Genomic DNA, 18,304 nt, shown 5'->3' with positions numbered 1-18,304 from the left:
TTTTTTTTTTTTTTTTCCCCCATAGTTACAGGCTCTAAGCTTTTATTACGATTACAATGGCTGAACAGCGAGTTAATGTTCATATACCGCCCCACCCCGCCGTCCTGGATAGCGTGCGACTCCGTGACATTGAGCTCCCTCTACCTGCCGCCCCAGAGGCATGGCATCGGCTTGGGAAGTCGCAGCCATGCACTGTGTCTCTAAAATTATCTTATTCATCGGCCGTTGCAGCTGCGAATGCGGATGATGTCTCTCTTTCTATCGACTATGGGAAGCTTTACCGCCGGTTAGAAGAAGACGTTCGCAATATGGGGCAGCATGAGGAACATCCAGGGAAACGGATGATTAGCTTGGAAGGCAGCCGACGAAATTCGATGATGAAGACTGATATTGGTCAGGATGTACGACTGACGGCGGCCATTGTTGCCAACTGCAGCCTAGAGCTACTCGACGAGACTACGGCCGGGGTTAGGAGAATGTCACACTTGCATAATGCTGCAAATCAAGCACCGGCCTCGACATCCCCTATTGACGGTATATTTGGTCGATGTGAGGTTTGGTTAAATCTCCCCAAGGCTCTGCTGCGTGCCGAAGATGGCCTGAAATACCGTAGCGTCACAGTTTGGGGTTACAAGCAAGAGAACGAGGTTGCAGGCAATCTTCAGGACTCTGAACGGTGCCCCGTGGTTCTGGAAGAAGAATTCCGCATTGAGGGCATAAGATGCCATTGTATTCTTGGTGTTAATTCCCACGAGAGAGTTGAGAAGCAGGCCGTGATCGTTTCGCTGGAGTTTAAGGGCCCGGGCCAGTTGGCATGGGGATCAACTGTGGTAGACACTTACCAGGCAATGACTAGAGCTGTCGCAGAGGTTAGTGCTTCTTCTCTGTCCCTACTGTCAAGATGCATTTGCCTGTGCTGAGCTGTGACTAACGTGAGGTGCCCATGTCTGGTAGCGCGTGGAGGAAACCACTTTCCAAACCGTGGAAGCACTAGCGACTTTTGTCGCGCGCATAGTGACAGTTGAGTTTGCCAACGAGCGCGTGACAGTTCGAGTAGAGAAGCCTAGCGCGTTGGCCTTTGTGGGAAGATCAGGGATAGAGATCACTCGGTCCCAGGCATTCTTTGAAAGAGCCGAGATGGATGGAGGGCGGGTATAGAGCATATACATAACATCCTCCGCGGTCCGCCCTAACACCGCCCATGACGTCATGTGAGGCTTGCGATGGTCTCCGCAGCCGATCTGTAGTCAGATCTACCAAGCTCCTACCAACCTGATAATTGTAACGGTTAAGGTTATGTCTCTGTCTGTTTGAATGAGGTAAAAGTAGGACCCAATGACTGCCGCACGTGAAGACCCGCGCTCCTCGATCGGGCTAGTACCGCTTAGCTCCGGAACACGCTGATTGGTCTCCGGGATCAATGGCCAAGCGTACTTTTTTTTTTAATCAAGTAATAATAATTAACATCTCCAACTGGAAAGCCCCAAGCGGTCACACTTTCTTTCTCTCCCTCGCTCTCTTTCTCTCTCTCTTCCTCTTTGAATCTAGGAGTTTATCCTGGAAGGCAATCCCATACTTCCTTTCTTCGGTGCCCTCGGATTTCAATCCATTTAACAATTACAAACATTCGCACTGCCACTTCTCTATGTGCTTGTCTGCGCCCACACTTTCACACTCCGATATCGTTCGCTTCGTTGGCCGCGCTGCCAGCACTCGCTTTGTTTACCTAAATACCAACGACGACTCGACTGGTGTCTACTCAGGAACTACCGCGCTGGCTGGATCTCGGGTTGTATCGTCTACCCGGCTTCCCGAATCCTCCGTCGACAAGGTGAATTGGCTAGGGGTCCTTGGTCCGTCCTGAACAAGGGCGGACGGTAATTTGCTGCTTTTTAGCATCCAGTGCGATCAGTCAAGCCCAGCCGGCTGAGCAGAAGTAGGATCTATCGCGAAAGAAAAGTACGCGTAGTTCAGAGTTGTTCACTCCCCTTGCATTGGTGTTTCGCAACTCCTGCTCTCGATACCCCACTTTCGTGCGTCTGAGGACAAAACCGGGTCTAACCTGTCTATTCCAAAACCAGATACTGCTTGATAGGTCTCGCAAGTGCATAGCCGCTGATCCATGACTGAGTGGATGTGAGATTTCTTCGTTTACGCATTGTGCTTATCGGCGCCTCTACGCTTTTGGATCTGTCATCATTTTGGGTGTGACGTTCCCTTTTCGGATAATCTTTGGATAAGTGACGCAAGGAAAGGGAAGTACATAAAGCTATAGTGAAGAAAAGCAAATGGAGATGTCGAGCACATTTCAGGATGATCTCTCGGTCGGCGACGTCTTCAGCCCTCAGGCTGACATGTCGCAACCCCGCGATGAGGTCAGCTTGAACAGCAACCAAACCGTCAGCTTTCGAATGAGCGATGCAAGCCCTAGCCGCAAGCCAGGGCTTTCCGAGAAGGATGCCCGGAGAGGTAATCCTTTCCCAGCACCAAAACTAAATGCGAATCCGCTCTCCGGAAAGGTAGACCGACGAAAAAAGAAAAAGCAACAAACCGCCGCCGCGATCTCGACCGTTCGTGGTTTCACCCCCATGGGTTCTGGTGATGAGGACTCGGACTTTTCGAACCCTAGTTCACGCGCACCGCGCTCTTCAGCACGGCCGGGTAATAGCCCAATGTCACAGTCAGCTTCAGGCCATGGGGTTAGCGCTCTAAAGCTTCAACTCGATTCGCTGAATCTGTCGGGAGACCGCTCTCTTCAAGGCGCGCCAAGTGACCTTGGTTCCGAGGCACCAAGCAACGCCAGTGTTTGCTCGGACAGTGACCAAACAGAGGTTCTGACCAGCTATGAGGTGCCTCTGGAACACGACTATGTCAGCGCTGATGCCGTAGCGGAGGAGAAGTCTCACAATACATCAAGCGTTAAAGATATGCGCACGCAGCTTTGCCGGAAGATGACCACAGATGACTTCGAGCCCCTGCTCTGTCTGGGCAAAGGCTCTTTTGGGACCGTCTTATTAGTGCGTCATGTGCTCACGGGCAAGCTCTATGCCCAGAAGCAGTTCCGGAAGGCCTCAATCACCGTCCATAAAAAGCTCGTGGAGCAGACCAAGACAGAACGTATGATTCTAGAGAGCGTCAACCGCCATCCGTTTGTCGTCAAGCTTTTCTACGCCTTTCAGGATCATGAGAAGCTCTACCTCATCCTGGAATACGCCCAAGGTGGCGAGCTATTCACGCACTTAGCCATGGAGCGTATGTTTGATGAAGATGTGGCGGCATTTTACATGGCGGAAATGGTCCTCGCGCTCGAACATCTGCACCAGAACGTCGGTGTGATTTACCGTGACTTGAAACCTGAAAATTGCCTTTTGGACCACGAAGGCCACCTTCTGCTGACGGATTTCGGTCTCAGCAAGATTTCTGCCAATGATGATGACCGCTGCAACTCTTCGCTGGGCACCATCGAATATATGGCCCCAGAGGTTATCCAGGGCAAGCCATACGGCAAAGCCTGTGACTGGTGGTCCCTCGGAGCATTGGCATACGATCTCCTCACAGGATCACCTCCATTCAAAGCCAATAATAACGCCAAGCTGCAAGAGAAAATCCTGAAGCAGAAGCTAACCCTGCCCTATTTCCTTGGCCCGGATGCCAAAGACCTATTGACCCGTCTCCTTCGCAAGGAGCCCTCCAAGCGTCTCGGATACCATATGCCCAAAGATCTCCAGACCATCAAGAACCACCGGTTCTTCCGCAAGATCGACTGGAAAGCTCTTGCGCGCCGTGCAGTCACTCCTCCGATCGTCCCTGTTGTCACGGATCCTGCACTCGCGGAGAACTTCTCCGACGATTTTACTCATCTCCCACTGAGCCCGATCGTTGCTTCTGCCAGCTTCGATGATCACTATGCCGCCCATAAGCGCGGCAGCCAGCGTCCCATGTCATCTGGCTACGACGTCATGGGAGAAGAGAGTAACCCCTTCGGAGGATTCAGTTTCGTCGCTTCCAGCAGCTTGCTTGACCACGGACTGGGCATCGCGACCAGAGGCTTTTGACTCGCTGTGCGCGTCCCTAGCCTGCGGGACGAAACACAGACTATGGTGACGGGTATCTTTCGTTTGTCCATTCATCTTCAGGTCACAGCACAGGTAGATTTAGCTTCAATGGCGAATATTGGCTTGCGTACACATATTCTTGCATCCTCTGCGTAGTCTTCCATGGATAACGTATACGTTTCGGATAGAATTACTCTAAGATTTGTTACAGACCAGCCACCCAGGGCTATAACGATGTGTTACTATACTAACACCTGCCAGCCAAAGCAGTGTCAACAGAAATAGCCAGTAATATTGACCTAGGTAGCAATACATTACAAACAGAATTTCCTAATTTTCTCTTCTGTCTTTTCTGTTTCTCTTCATTTCCCTGTAATCGCATTATATCATCGTGATATTCAAATCGATGATCCTGTATACTTCGTTTTGCCCCGTCCACACTACGTAGAATTATGTACTGTACAGTGTAGCCAACGAACCCGCCGGACTTTAAGAATAGACGATGAAATAGGATGTCCCAGTGATATAAGCAAGGTTATAGCAGAGATATAGCTGTTGTTAAAGTGTGGTAAAGATGCAGAGGATACCGTGAAGAACTTATAATGAGTATAGCTCGCCCTCTTCGCTTCCTCCGCCTTCTTCGTCCTGGTCAGGTGGCGGAGGAGGCGGCGGTGGCTGTTGGTTCTGGGGCTTATCGGAGGGAGGAGGAGGTGGGGGTGGAGGGCGTTGCTCGTCGGTGGATTTCCTGCTGGTGGAGGAGAGGTCTGAGCGACGTCTTCGGCTGGGGTCTTCGTGTTCGCGGTATCGGTCTGAGTTGCGTCGGTCTCGGGGCGGGGGCCCGCCTTGGGGAGTGGTCATGTTTTGGGATACGATCTCATCGATCCGTTGTTGGATTGGGTCGTCGACTGCGGCGTTTGGACGCCCGCTGCTGCCGCTTGGACGGGGGTCGCTGTCTCGACGGGGGAAGGTTCGCGGAGCGGGAGGTAGGGGATGTTGGTAGCGGTGGGGAGGGGGAGGGAGATGACCGTTTGTGTGATTGCGGTCGTGGGGGAATGAGCGTGTCCCCGTTGATTGGGAAGCTGTTGCTCCCTGGGAGGAGTTGAACGATGTGGAATTGGATGGGTTTTTTTTGGTAGAAGCATCTTGTGCCGCAGCGTCTGAGCCCATGCGTGGTCGTTTCGGGGATCGTTCACCATTCGTCGATCCCTGATCGTGCGGAACCGGTGGCTCTTCTGAGCGGCCTTGGGCTTCGTCTTCGGGCTCCCTCGACCGCTTCCGTCCATTCGCGGTGTCTGTTTCACGCAGGGTACCAGCCGGGCTGCCAGCGCGCGGGATCCTGGTCTTCTCAGTACCCTCGTCTGCGAAGATGGGGGTGGTCGGGTAGTACTGGCTATGTTTCTGCATGGCATTGTTCTCGTATAATTGTGCCATTCTTGTGCACGCGCGACGCACCTGTGTCAGATCCACGTCGACCTGCTCCCACCACGGCCGGCCAGAGGCGTCGTCCTCAAATCCCACCTCGCAATGTCGGGCGGCAGCGTAAAGGGCGGCGGCAGCAATGTTTCGAGCCGAGAATTGCAGGCAAAGAACGGTGAACATAGAGTCGTTGACGAAGGCCCAGGCAGCGTTGCGGAGGGGTTTGTTTTCGTTGACGCCGAAGTAACAGATGAAATCGTAGAGGATGCGGTAGGGCTGCTCGAGTTGGAGATCAAAGCAAAGGGCTTCCAGAAGGAGGTCCTCGTGGTGCAGAATCGTGTCTCGCCATTTCCAAAACTCCTTAGACTGCTCGTCCACGACTAGGTTGGGTTGTTTCTGCGCTACCCGACAACATGCAACCACCAGCTCTCTCATCCTCCGCACATTCTCCTCAACTTTGGTCGATAAGAATAACGCGGTGGCGGCAATCGGATAAGGGTGCATTCCCGGTCGTTGCGGCAGGTCCACCATGCTGTAGCGCATGAAAAACCGGTGAAGGTAGACGGCAGCAGTTGCAATGGTGAGCTGGGGCAATTTTAACATGATGCCCACTTGAGTGATGAAATTGACCCCTTTACTGCGGCTTGTATGTTCTGCCTCCAGTGCCATACCGTCAAGTTGCGACGGCGCACGCGTGAGCTCCTCATCTGTAAAAAGCCATTGGGCTTGTGTCGCAAGAAGGACGGGGTTCGATGGCGCGGGTACAGGTCGCTTCTCCGCCGGTTGTGATGTTGTGGACGCCATGAAGGATTGTGTTGTTATCCTTGCAGGAACAGGATATCTCTGTTTGGGGGGGGGGGGCGCGCTTGAGGTCGATGATATGGATAAGAGGAAGAAGTCAAGTTCGTATGACTACAAAATAGGCAGAATCAACCATTTAGTCGTCCAGTAAGGCCAAAAGGAAGGACAAGAAGCGCCGAAGCTCCGTCCTCTGCTGACAACAAGAAGCTAAAACTAAGGTATTAACAGATCAGATCAACCATGGCGCGAGAGACCTTTCATCGCATCATGGGGCCGAGCCCGGATTCACGGCCAATCGCACTGTTGTGTTGTCGGAGGGTGCTCTGCTCAGAGACCGGAGAAGAGTAAGAGATAAAGTAGCAAAAAAGGAGAAATGGATCAAAGAATGGAGACAAGGTGGTGGAATTTATTCGGTAGAGGATTGTCTCCCCTGCAGATCTGGCGGTGGTATTGTTGGAGTTCGAATGATCCGCAGCCGGACAAATGCGTGATCTGAGATCGGATCATCTTGTTGTTCCGGCCTGGACTCTCAAGAACAACTCATTTACATGCATCAATCCAACTCGAAATACACATAATGGTATTGGAACTATCCTAAATCCTCTATACAAGTTGGGATGCAATAGGTGGTATCACTGCTATCAATAATTGTAAAACTCCATTGAGTTTATTATTCCGCTCCAAACTCCAAACGAACGCCATGCTTATATATGATTTTGAAAGACGGAAAACACACACACACACACACACACACACACACACAATTATTCCAACAATTCAAAGATAAAGAAGGGAGAATTACTCTTCCTCGCTGACTTCACTCTCATCATCACTAGGAGCATTGTAATGGTGTGATGACTGATGACTCCTGGCCTCCTCTTCCCGAGCACTTTCTTCAAATGCAGCCTCCATTTCTGCCGCTAAAGCGTCATCGTCCTCAACTTCATCTTCATCAGCCTGTGAGTTGCGACTAGGCTCTACCCTTCCGGAACGAGCAGGTATCCCTCCGTGCCTAGCAGGGGAGGGCAACCGGAGATCCTCGATATCCTCATCTTCATCGTCATCATCATTTGCTGGTGTAATATTGGAAGAGAAGTGAGCAGGGTCAATCCGGAATGCAGGGCGAGAAGGTGGCGGTGAGCCCATATCAATGATAAGGTCTCCGTCAATGATGATATTAGACCCGGGTGAAGGAGCTGGTTGTTGGGATAACAAAGCGCTGCTTCCATTTTCGAAGGATGGGGATTTGGCTGCTTCGATTGTGTCATCTTCAGCAGGAGCCTTCTCTTTCACGTCCTCATCGCGAGGTATAGGCCTGGAGCTTGTCTTAGGGGTCCCTACGCTGTCATGCTTGGCCGACTTGACAGGCTTCGGGAGACGAAGAGGGTTGGACTGGGTTTTGGGGCGAGGCTTGGGGCTAGGCTTTGGACTCGGTGTGGGTTTGATAGTCGCAGGCATTAATGGGGTATTGGCTTTACTTGTGTTATAATGAGGTTCTGGTGTAGCATTGTCTGAGATCGACTTGTCGTCGTCGGCATTCTCCTTAGGAAGGAAATGCCGGAAGTCGTATGGATTACTGTCATCCGCTGGGCCATCATCGTTCCCACTGGCATGGTCTGAACCCCGATCGTCTCCTGAGCCTTGGTCGTCCTCCTGCAAAGTCCGAAGCTGTTCATACTTTTCTAGCACTTGCTTCTCCGTTTTCGCTGGAGCTGAGCGGAGGTTAAAGTTGAGCTGCGCCGCAACCGGTTCCAGCACAAAGGCCTTGCGATGGGAGTCGAACACCAATACCAGGTTTCGCTCTTCGGCTTCTGAAACAGCTTGGTCTGGGTCAACGCTGCCTTGGTAAGAATATGTTAAGGTGTTCTGTTCAGCATTCGGTGCTTTATCCGTAATGGTAAGGTTGTAGTGATCTCTCGACTGCGACGACCTGGTAATGGTTTGTTGTGCGGTCGCGGACTTTGTCTTATAATTATATTGGATATTGACCAGCTTTGATAGTGAAGTGCCATTTTTACCTGAGAGCCTGTCACCCAAAATAATGGGGTACTCGGCCTGTTTGGTAGGATCGATCAATCCGGTTGAGAGAGCGGGGGCGGCCATCGGTAGAAGGTTTAACCACGGTGGGTGAAGTGAAATCCCCAAGTTGCTGTTCAATGACTTGTTTATCCACACCGACTATAAGGAGACTTTCATTCCTTGGTGTGAGTATGGACAGGTCGTGCGTACGCAAGGGAGATGGACGTCACACAAGAGACGGCAATGAAGACGACGACGGAACGAGGGTAGCCGGCAGACCAGCACCGATCAGAGGGCTATAGGACAGACATTCAAAATGTACAGAAACAACGAAGAACATAATATATATAAAAAGAATGTCCCGGATCTGGGAGGGAATAAAAAAAAAGAAAAAGAAAAAAAGGGAAGATGAAAGAAACAAGGGAAGGGAGGGAGGGAGAGAAGAAAGAGAGAGGAAAGATGACGGACGGGGAAGCCGGCGGTCCAGACAACGACCGGCGGAGGTCAAACGGCACCCGCCGCTAGTGCCCCATACGGCTAGCGCGCCGAACCGGAGTCCTGATTTACTTCCTTTTAGCAAGTAAGAACGCTTACTAGGTATCAGACGCAGTCAGATGAACAGGGACAAACTTCCTCTCATGCAATTCCAAGCCCTTGGACAGGTGAGGCCGCCCGTAAGGTCCCCTTGGAAGACCCGGATGCTGCATTCCCTCCGGTGAGCTGCTCCAGGCGCCCTGCCAGGGCTCGGTGCTTTCTTGTCACCTCCTCCCACTCATAGGCCATATCGTCTTCGTCTTCGTCTCCCATATCACTCAGTTCTGTAAGAATCATTCCAAAATCTCCACCCAATCGTCCTAGACTGGCGGCGCAGTATAGAACTTGGGTGAGAAGACTTTCACGCGAGCTCTTGTCCCGCACATTCGGAAGATATGCCCGCAAGGTGTCTGTTAGTAATTGAACCAGATGCAGGGGAAACGTTGCAAGTGCTGGTGGAAGGTGCTGTAGTGGATCTTCTTGCTGAGCGGGTCGCGGTGCTGTTGATTTAATTCGCGCGTCAATTCCTCGCAGTCTTGTCACTGCTAGTTCCGACTCGGACTGGTTAGGGGTAAAGATGTTCTTGTACAAGGAAACAATAGCGAAACTCTGTTCACGGAAAATCTCAATATAGCGTTTTAAGAACTTCTCTGTTTGGTGTCCATCAGACCAGGAACCGGGCTTTTTTTCCGTACTTTGGTTTCTGCGGTGCGATTCTTGTTCCGCGAGCTCTCGCAAGGGTTCTAGCGCTTCGAGCGTTGCCACCAGATTCGCCAATCTACAAATCAAGAATAGGGCACCAAGGGCGCCTTCTCCTGTCCCAGATCCTCCGTCGCTACGGAGATTCTCCAATTCGGGAGCAACTCGCCGCAGCCAACTCACGGTCCTCATAGCAGCTGCTAGTCGGAGGTTTTGAGCCCGAAGACCGGTTATCAGATGCGTAGTCATATCCTTCATGGCGTCCTCGGCTTGAGCGGAGACATCTCTGACTAGAGGAGAATCCGGATATAGAGTTTGTAATCTCTTGATATGCGCATACACGTCTAATGCCGCTGAATATGTCGTGGAAGATGAACCACCTGCAGCCCCGGAACCTGCGGCCGCTGAAGATACGGCAGTTGAGAGCAACGTTGGCAATTCCAGAATGTCCGACAATCGGTCAACGTTCCTTGCCAGTTGCATTACTTTCTTCCGCTTCTCCAGCGCGGCATTCTCAGCAGCTCGACTGTATTTCGACGAGAATAGGACTGCCACTTCATCAAGCTTTGGAATCGCATCCCGTAATTGCTGTGCGTCTCGAGACAACTGGGGGATTGAGTTCCGTAGACCTGCGAGGTTGTCGGCGGAAGAGATGAAGGTTTTATGGGAGCGGTTTGATAAAGCTTGAAGCGATAGGATATTTGAATGAGATGACTGCGCGAGTGACTGTGGTTCCGTTTCTTGCAATGCCTGGAGTGAGAGGGTGGGCAGCCGGTTGAGGTATTGGGCAGTGGTTGTATCCTTTTCAGGGTTCAGTGGGGTGGGGGAGGTATTTGTGGAAGCCAAATGCGGCGCCAGAAGTTCATAAAGATAGTCCGCCATGATGTATCTTCCTTGCAGGTTTTCCAATCTAGAAAGATAAGCTGTGGGGCATATATGGCCGGCAGGTTTGTTGGAGAGAGGAACTGGACAGCTTTAGTTGTGGGACGCGATACTGTACGGGAGCCGCTGCGGCAACTAGCGCAGCATCTCCGAATGCTCAACTTCCCCATCCTATACCTCTTTTAGTTGTTGTCTTGTGGACTGGACAACGTCCGGGCATTGCATTCGCATTCATAATTTCTTTTTCTTTCCTCTTACTTCTCGACTTCTAACTTTGGCATCGATATGATGTTCTATCATCCGTATCTATGAAAAAATCTGTCAGACAAATTAAGGCATTCCGTCTATCTGCAGACGATCACTACTGCTGCGAATAAGAATCAATCACTAAGAATACTTCAATCGGAGGGGAAAAAAAAAAAAAAGGTCCCAATGTATATTAGACAAATCTGAAGGGATAGAGACAGTGCATTCCAATTTTATCGTTATCAAGATTACGTCTTATCTGGATTCTTGAGCCCCATGTCTGATTTCAATCTTGTTTCACCTCGGACGCCCCTCGGGGAAAGTCCGTTGGAAACAACTTAACTATTCAACAGCTTCCTGGAGCGTCCAAGTACATGGTGGTTATATCTTGCGATAGCAGAACATATACTTATATACTCATATGCTGCGGGCCAATATGGAAGCGGCTATTAGTATTCGAGGCTTTAAGATGATAGGGGACGATTAAATTACATCACTGGACCTACTAACCGGATAGGGCAACTATCAGGTACTGCCAGGTGCAGAGCACGGTTCCCGCCTTGCAAACTCACAACTACGTCCACGCTACTTTTCTTTGTTCTCTTGCTCTCTTGTTCTCTTGTTCTCTTGGGTACACCGCTTGTTATCGTAGCTCTTGCTGGTTGGACTATCCACTTGACACCTTACAGGCAGTATATGCAGAAAAGTCCCTTGGAAGCAGCCGTCTTACTGACCTTTTCAACCCCGCCTGTGCCCCTCCTGCGAATGCAGCATCAACCATGGGGAAACCGCGGGTGAGTCTTCCAAAACGATTATGCATGTGCTCTGTTTTACTCATATGGTCTAGATGATCATTTTGATCCGCCATGCCCAGTCAGAAGGCAACAAAAATCGCGAAATCCACCAGACTATTCCCGATCATCGGGTAAAGCTCACTCCTGAAGGGCATCGACAAGCCCATGAGGCCGGTTCCAAACTGCGCGCTCTCTTGCGACCCGATGACACGATCCATTTCTTCACATCACCGTATCGCAGAACCAGAGAAACCACGGAAGGAATCCTTCAGTCGCTAACATCTGATTCTCCATCTCCGTCGCCCTTTCCCAGGCACACCATCAAGGTATATGAAGAACCTCGGCTGCGAGAGCAAGACTTCGGTAACTTCCAGCCATGCTCTGCTGAAATGGAGCGTATGTGGCTGGAGAGAGCGGACTATGGACACTTCTTCTACCGGATCCCGAACGGCGAGTCGGCTGCTGATGCCTACGACCGGATAAGCGGTTTCAACGAGTCGCTGTGGCGACTCTTTGGGGAGAACGATTTCGCCAGTGTTTGTGTCTTGGTCACCCATGGTCTGATGACCAGAGTCTTTCTCATGAAATGGTACCACTGGAGTGTCGAATACTTTGAAGACCTTCGCAATATCAACCACTGCGAATTCGTAATCATGAAACTCAATGAGGATAATGGGAAGTATGTGCTGCAGAACCAGCTACGCACATGGTCAGAGTTGAGAAAAGAGAAGGAACTGGATAGACAGCGAGATCGGGTCGTGAATACAATCACTCCAGCGGTGCCAACACCATCTGAGTCACTCGTGCCCATCCGGCGTAAATGGGGCGGTTGTCCGGACGGGTGTAACCATGGCATTCGCAGGAAAGGTTCTACACGGTCTAACCGAGCGAATGGAACGGATCTTGCCCGGAATACTCTTGATACTCAGCACAGAAGGGCCCACGACTCCATTCATACTCATAACCAGTCACCACAAGAAAGCAGCAACGGCCAAGGATTCTCAGCAGAACTGAAACTGCAGGTTGGGGAACAGGTTTTAACAGCACCCGAACCAGCGCTTGGAGACAGTTCCAAAGAAACAAGGCCATTCACCAGTACTATTCCTGCTCCCGCTCCACAATACAATTCCCTCGATCGTAAAGAAACACCCAATCTCCAGTCCACTCGATCCGACTTTCCGCCAAATGAACCCAACAGCAACAATAAAGAGAGCAACTTCAACAACGCAACCACCAGGGCAAGCCCCATCCCCAAACGTCCAGACCTATCCAGGTTTCACCGCGACAGCGAGGACCACCTCCTGCATCCCCCGCGATCAAACTACGCCCTCCTCCACCTCAGTGGCCGCGACGGAGGCGGCACATTAAGCGGAGCCAACAGTGTCACACCATCGGAAGACGAGCGCGAGGACAAACCCCCTAAACCCACCACTCACCAACCAAAGCCCTCCCACGACCTAGGCAACGACGGCGATGACGAGGGCAGCGGCACACAGGCACAGCGTCTCCGGCGCTCACGCTCTCACCACACCCACCACCGCCACAACCACCTATCCACCCCAGGAAGACGACATGTATCCAAGAAACCACCCAACGACTACCCAGACAAAGACCGAAACCTAGACAGCGACCACCCAGACTCCTCAATCGACCACGAAGAAGACCCAGACCCAGACTACCACGAACACAACGACAACGACGACGACGACCTCGAGGTGCAAAGACGAGAAGACCAAAGTATCAGAGGAAGCGTCTACTAACCGATGCCCACCACATATTTCCATTACTCCATTTTGCCCTTCTCTTGGAACCAAAACGTAATACTTAGTTTACCCTACCTCATTTGCATCACGACATGAATACTGACGATGAAAACTTATCTTATCTACTTCATTGTAACGAGCAGCGACCTGTACACGTCTTTTTCCGTTCGTTTCAAAAAGACATCGATACCCGACGTTTTTTTTTTTTCCCTCATACATTTTCTACCTCTCTACCTCTTTTTATGATACATAGATACTACTACTACACTACATACATAGTTTCGATCGCTTCGTACATTAACTGAATTGAACTATTGCATTTGTTATTTCTTAGGTTTGAAATAAAGTATACTAAAATGATTGTCTGAGGTATGTTCATATGATTAGTTTATGGGACTTAGTCTGAAACATACCTTGCGTTGATTGATCTGCGGAACCTATCTACCATATTGAGTTCGAACTTCGAAGTCTAACAATTCATTACTCTGTCTACATCGTAATACACGATTCAGGATTTATAGGAACGGAAGAGAGACCGATTCTTTTGGGGGAAATTCGGATTTTCATCGATTTTCCACGATTTCATATGGTATATTTGAGAGAAGTTAAATCTAACTTACAATCAAAGAATGAGACTGACAATAGCACAGGTGGTTCAGCACCATGTGAAGAAGAGAGAAAAAAAATGCAACACAAGCACATGGGTGAGAAGGGGGAGTATCACTTTTTGATAAATTGTCTTACCAACGACGGACGGAATAAAATATAGAAAATTGTAAGACAGGCACGGATCAATGGACAAGTCGTAACAAATGGTAGATAACAAAGGTTGAGTGTTGAAAAAGAAGATAAACTACAACCGAGAGAAATGATCTTCGATCCCGGCGTCAGGGCAAGACGAATGAATTCTCGGGGTATGACGTCGTAGCATCGAGGAAGACTCCGATTAAAGTGAAGAGAAGAAAAGGATGTGACAGCATCTGCCAACCGAAAGAGAACAATGCAACAAGCCGGCAAGGGAATCGAATGAAACGAGGTATTAACGCCATAATACTCAAGGCAAGAAGCTGAGTAAGGAAAAAAAAAAAAAAGTAATAAAAGGTAAAACCAAGGTCCAAAGTCAACCAACGTCAAGAAAACGCAATCTATGAGTGACATCCGCCAGTAGATATGCCCAACCAAAACCAAAAATAGAAGAAAGAAAAGGAAGAGGAATGAAGAAAGGGGAAATTGAAAAGAAAAAAGGCTGACGATAAAAAAAAAAAAGGGGAAACATCATGAATGTCGTGACTTTTCACTTCAAAACTTGAAGTCCAACGATCTTTGCAAGTGATATTCGAACATGATGGGCAAGTGCCCATAAACAACGATATCGTATCAAATCGAGATGAAAGGGCCTATGCCTTGTCGTAAATACATGTTCGAGCTGTGTCGTATATGTGGCACTTGTTCGAATATCGCTTCGCGGCACTTTTTTTTCGAAATTTTTTTGTTTCAAATATTTCAGGGAAAAGGCGATCAAAGGACTTTTCAGACACAACAGGAGGAACCGAAACCGAATAAAAGAGTGTCATCACGAGACCGAAAATTGCGAGATGCGGTATCATCAACAAACAAAAGTGAACAAGTCTAACGGAAAAAACAAAGTGTGGTCGATCGAACTGAATGTGCATTGTACACCGCGGATTCCGAAACAGCCTGGCAAGCCATCCACTAGCCGGCAAGGATAGGTTGCATTCCGCCGAAGGCACCAGCGCACATATAGTGCTCAACGTGTTTAGCACAATGCAAACAACCGCAGGAGGAACCATGACCTGTCCATACGCTCTGTGCAAATGGCAACGCATATGACGGGGTATGGTGGTAGGAGGGTGGTTGCGACCGTGGCGCCTGTGGCATGTATTGTGGCTGGGGAGGTATCCAGGTTCGGGAATATGGCGGTGGCGGGTTCGTATAAGCCCACGGTCCAACAGCGTAGTAGTCTGGGGTGTTAGGGCCAGTGTGGGGGGCTGATGGGGGCGAATACTCAGACGCCGCCGGGTTGAGCCAGGAAGTCTCAAAGTGAGAGCTACGCTGGTACTGGGGAGGGATGGGACCTTCCGGGGACATGAGCGGCTTGGAAATTCTAGAACCCCTGGACACGTTAGTGTCGATCGGGGCCAGATTGTGACGCGAATCATGGGCCCGGGCGGTCTTCGCACGCCACGTGTCCCAGTGAGAGCGCCAGGATGCGAATCCGTCCTGATCGTCATAGATGCGGTCGTGGATCTTCCACTCAAAAGCAAATAACCATTCGAGCTCCATCGTATTCAGCTCGCTCACAGGGATGTTGCTGACCTCCGCCCACGATTTGTTCTGGAAGGTGTTATCGTCCAAAAATTTGCTTCCCAGAAGGAGGGCAACGGTGAGCATCCGGTAAACTTGACCATTGCCAGACAAAAACACCTTGGAAGAAGACAGCATGCGCATCCTGCTGGCTAAATAGTAGAGGCCCAGAAGGATCGTCGAGCTTGGCAAGCGAGTCGACGACAGAATCTGAAAGACGTACTTCCGGAATTGCGGCGGGACTGACGTTCCTGGGTAGACGCTTCGCGCGAAGTCAATATCTGCTAGGTGGATTTTGGTGTTGTACAAAGCATACATTCCCTGGGCCATCTCAGCCACGAAGTCGGACATCTGGTCCATCTCATAATCCAAGCGGGCGGCAACACCTCCGGTAGCCTTCTCCTCCTTGCGCTGTTGCTGTTCGGGTTGCACCATGACGTCTTGTCGGCGGTACTGAGGCGGGATCGCGCTGTCCATAGGGGGTAACTGGACGTTGTTTCGGAGGGGAGGCAACACATTCGCGGTAGGCATCGGACCGAAAATGGGCTGGTTCATCATGGCCATATCTCTGCCACTGCGCATCGACGACGGGTGCATGTTCATCGGGGCGGGCTTGGAGTAGCAGCTCGATTGGGAGTACTGCTCAATAAATTCACAACCGCTCTGCGAGTAGCGAGGGGGAAAGGCGGAGTGGCCAACCACGTAAAATGGGTGCTCGGAGTCCATTCTGCCACCGCTCATGATGTGGGGAGGAGTAGGGGGCAGGCCTTGAAGACCTGGCACGAAAAAGGACGGCATAACGAAATAAATAGAAAAGAAAAGAAATCCAGTTCAGGACGGCGAAGGTAGACGGTTCTGGTGCTGTACAGAGTAAGAGTTTCCCGTCAGTATATTATACCACGATGGTAAGATCGATCTCCGCTAATCAGGGTACCACAGAAAATTGGAAAACAGATACGAACCGTCTACACGTCCGCCAGGCCCTGATCCTGGGCTCTTTAGTTTTGCGTCTTGAGTATCGCTTAGTTGAATAACATGGAGGAATTCTTCAACAGCACGTATTAAACCCGGGAACGCGGTTGTAAACGGATCAAAGTCGAAGAGCGAACGAAGCGCGCTTTATTTGACTGTTTGCTTTTCCTTGTTGGTCCTTTAGTGGGAGTCCGTGAATCCTTTCTTTTCGTTGCGTGGACGGCTGTGGCCAAAAAAAAAAAAAAAAAAACGATGCACTCCAAAGGCTGGGACAAATAGAGCCAATGGCACAATGTCACCAGTGAAGAATTGAGGCTAGCGACAAAGAGGACTCGTCGGCGGTAAAATTGGAGCCAAGGAAGGCGGCGGGAGAAGTTTCCTTTGCTTAATGTGAGAATGAATAAAGATTACTTTCTCACGCGTTCGAAGGAGACAGCCCCGGTCCACGAAGACAACGACACTTAGTGAAAAGCTCGTTGAGGATTAAAGAGGCAAGGCAAAGAGGAATATATGGAGGGAAAAAAAAAATCCCGATGATAGAAACTCAACAAGATTAAAGGGACAATGGCGGTTAAAGGTAGAGGAAAGAAATGGAGAAGGGAATGAGGCGAGGGGGAGATTGAGAGAAGGATGGGGGGGGGAGGGAGGAAAAAAGAAGTCAAGTGAAGGGCAGGAGACGGAGAGAAAAGAAGGCTAGTGGTAAATTCAGAGGTGTCAGAGAGTGTTAGTAACCATCCTCCGTTGAGGATTGTGGATTGAGGTTGATCTCCGGGTCATGGGTTAGTCAGACTCCTGAACAAGTAACGAAATTCTAAAGGAAGTTTGTTAGGGGTCCTTTCCATTCATTGAGTGACTAGATTCATCGTAGGAATCTTCCGAAGGCCTACTACACTAAGTAAGTCTAGTACCATCCGTCTCTGTCTGTACTAGGCCCATACATACACTGTCTCCAATCTACCGGCCGGACGAGTCGGATTTTAGAAAAATAACTAATTTTTCTTTTCTTTTCTTTTTTATTTTTAATAGTATTATTTTTTTTTTACCCTACAGTAAGTTTGGTCTATCTATCCGCCGGTCAGGAGGACCCGGAAATAATAGAAAAGGGTGAAGAGAAGATAAATAGTAATAATAAAAAAAAAAAAAAAAGGTGTTAAGAAATTAAAAGAGATGAATAAGGTCGAAGAATAATAATAATAACCATCATAATTAAAAAGCAGTTAGAAATTAATTCTTAATCGTCACAGTGAAATTACCACCACCCAACCAAACCACCCGGAATCATGAAATGGCGGGAAAAGAAAGCACCAGAACAAGAGGGTAGAGGCAAAGGGGGGTTTGGCCTAGCCGCAAGACCCGACCGGGAATCCTCTTTTTAGAGTTTTCTTTTGTAAACCGAAATTTCTTACGGAGTACTGTATGTATATTAATTCTCCCCCCATCATGGAATTTCTATCCTAAGTGAGAAGCATGGCCAAGGGTTTCAAGTTTAAGGGTAGTCAAAAAATAAAATAAAAATCAAAATAAAATCAAAATTCCGCTAACTGCAGTGTGATGGTATGGTGCTCCATCGCGAAAGGACGGTTACCAAGAGAGACCAGAACACTCACGAAGCAACTGGATCCATGGTTCGTTGCTGAATTCCTTAGCGGTCTAGCTGAAGCTCCTTAAAAAAAAAATTGAAAATGAAAAAAAAAAAAAAAAATAATAATAAATCCCAACCGTATGACTACGTAGTATCTGTTCGGAAAAGCTTTCTCTTTCTTTGACTCAGATCATCGAACTCGTGCATGCACGTAAC

At 49.5% G+C, this 18,304-nt stretch overlaps 7 protein-coding genes across 7 annotated transcripts; 3 read left to right on the top strand and 4 right to left on the bottom strand.

Annotated features, from left to right (window-relative positions):
• On the top strand, positions 1–1,299 carry BDV27DRAFT_84228 (dihydroneopterin aldolase). The gene is made up of 2 exons (XM_032077748.1): positions 1–869; positions 955–1,299. The coding sequence occupies exons 1-2, from the start codon at positions 57–59 to the stop codon at positions 1,156–1,158; spliced, it is 1,017 nt and encodes a 338-aa protein (XP_031920640.1). The 5' UTR covers positions 1–56; the 3' UTR covers positions 1,159–1,299.
• A 649-nt stretch (positions 1,300–1,948) lies between these two features.
• BDV27DRAFT_84227 (AGC family serine/threonine-protein kinase) lies at positions 1,949–4,191 on the top strand. The gene is made up of 2 exons (XM_032077747.1): positions 1,949–1,959; positions 2,082–4,191. The coding sequence occupies exon 2, from the start codon at positions 2,289–2,291 to the stop codon at positions 4,053–4,055; it is 1,767 nt and encodes a 588-aa protein (XP_031920639.1). The 5' UTR covers positions 1,949–1,959; positions 2,082–2,288; the 3' UTR covers positions 4,056–4,191.
• Positions 4,192–4,343: 152 nt separating this feature from the next.
• Positions 4,344–6,708, bottom strand: BDV27DRAFT_139146 (putative cyclin). The gene has a single exon (XM_032069387.1). The coding sequence runs from the start codon at positions 6,273–6,275 to the stop codon at positions 4,653–4,655; it is 1,623 nt and encodes a 540-aa protein (XP_031920638.1). The 5' UTR covers positions 6,276–6,708; the 3' UTR covers positions 4,344–4,652.
• Positions 6,709–6,808: 100 nt separating this feature from the next.
• On the bottom strand, positions 6,809–9,115 carry BDV27DRAFT_139145 (ELL-associated factor). Its single transcript, XM_032069386.1, has one exon. The coding sequence runs from the start codon at positions 8,373–8,375 to the stop codon at positions 7,071–7,073; it is 1,305 nt and encodes a 434-aa protein (XP_031920637.1). The 5' UTR covers positions 8,376–9,115; the 3' UTR covers positions 6,809–7,070.
• Positions 8,902–10,406, bottom strand: BDV27DRAFT_170391 (Dor1-like family protein; the record flags this gene model as incomplete). Its single annotated transcript, XM_032075284.1, has 1 exon — positions 8,902–10,406. One exon carries the CDS (start codon positions 10,404–10,406, stop codon positions 8,928–8,930), a length of 1,479 nt encoding a protein of 492 aa, XP_031920636.1. The 3' UTR covers positions 8,902–8,927.
• A 622-nt stretch (positions 10,407–11,028) lies between these two features.
• Positions 11,029–13,535, top strand: BDV27DRAFT_139143 (acid phosphatase DET1). Its single transcript, XM_032069385.1, has 2 exons — positions 11,029–11,446; positions 11,500–13,535. Exons 1-2 carry the CDS (start codon positions 11,432–11,434, stop codon positions 13,204–13,206), a joined length of 1,722 nt encoding a protein of 573 aa, XP_031920635.1. The 5' UTR covers positions 11,029–11,431; the 3' UTR covers positions 13,207–13,535.
• A 1,347-nt stretch (positions 13,536–14,882) lies between these two features.
• On the bottom strand, positions 14,883–16,700 carry BDV27DRAFT_84192 (putative cyclin-like protein (Clg1)). Its single transcript, XM_032077746.1, has 3 exons — positions 16,497–16,700; positions 15,851–16,395; positions 14,883–15,796 (listed from the first exon to the last, which is right to left on the bottom strand). Exons 2-3 carry the CDS (start codon positions 16,330–16,332, stop codon positions 14,923–14,925), a joined length of 1,356 nt encoding a protein of 451 aa, XP_031920634.1. The 5' UTR covers positions 16,333–16,395; positions 16,497–16,700; the 3' UTR covers positions 14,883–14,922.
• Positions 16,701–18,304: the final 1,604 nt, after the last annotated feature.

This window comes from Aspergillus caelatus, assembly GCF_009193585.1.
Source record: "Aspergillus caelatus strain CBS 763.97 unplaced genomic scaffold BDV27scaffold_436, whole genome shotgun sequence".
NCBI classification, from domain to species: domain Eukaryota; kingdom Fungi; phylum Ascomycota; class Eurotiomycetes; order Eurotiales; family Aspergillaceae; genus Aspergillus; species Aspergillus caelatus.
The sequence above is the reverse complement of the archived record's forward strand: the minus strand, read 5'-3'. Positions and strand labels throughout refer to the sequence as shown.

Coding starts and splice junctions, on each gene's coding strand:
- BDV27DRAFT_84228 (XM_032077748.1), top strand. CDS start 57: ATGGCTGAACAGCGAGTTAATGTTCATATACCGCCCCACCCCGCCGTC. Junction 870..954: donor TGACTAGAGCTGTCGCAGAG/GTTAGTGCTTCT, acceptor CATGTCTGGTAG/CGCGTGGAGGAAACCACTTT.
- BDV27DRAFT_84227 (XM_032077747.1), top strand. CDS start 2,289: ATGGAGATGTCGAGCACATTTCAGGATGATCTCTCGGTCGGCGACGTC.
- BDV27DRAFT_139146 (XM_032069387.1), bottom strand. CDS start 6,275: ATGGCGTCCACAACATCACAACCGGCGGAGAAGCGACCTGTACCCGCG.
- BDV27DRAFT_139145 (XM_032069386.1), bottom strand. CDS start 8,375: ATGGCCGCCCCCGCTCTCTCAACCGGATTGATCGATCCTACCAAACAG.
- BDV27DRAFT_84192 (XM_032077746.1), bottom strand. CDS start 16,332: ATGCCGTCCTTTTTCGTGCCAGGTCTTCAAGGCCTGCCCCCTACTCCT. Junction 15,797..15,850: donor GCTGAGATGGCCCAGGGAAT/GTATGCTTTGTA, acceptor CTTCGCGCGAAG/CGTCTACCCAGGAACGTCAG.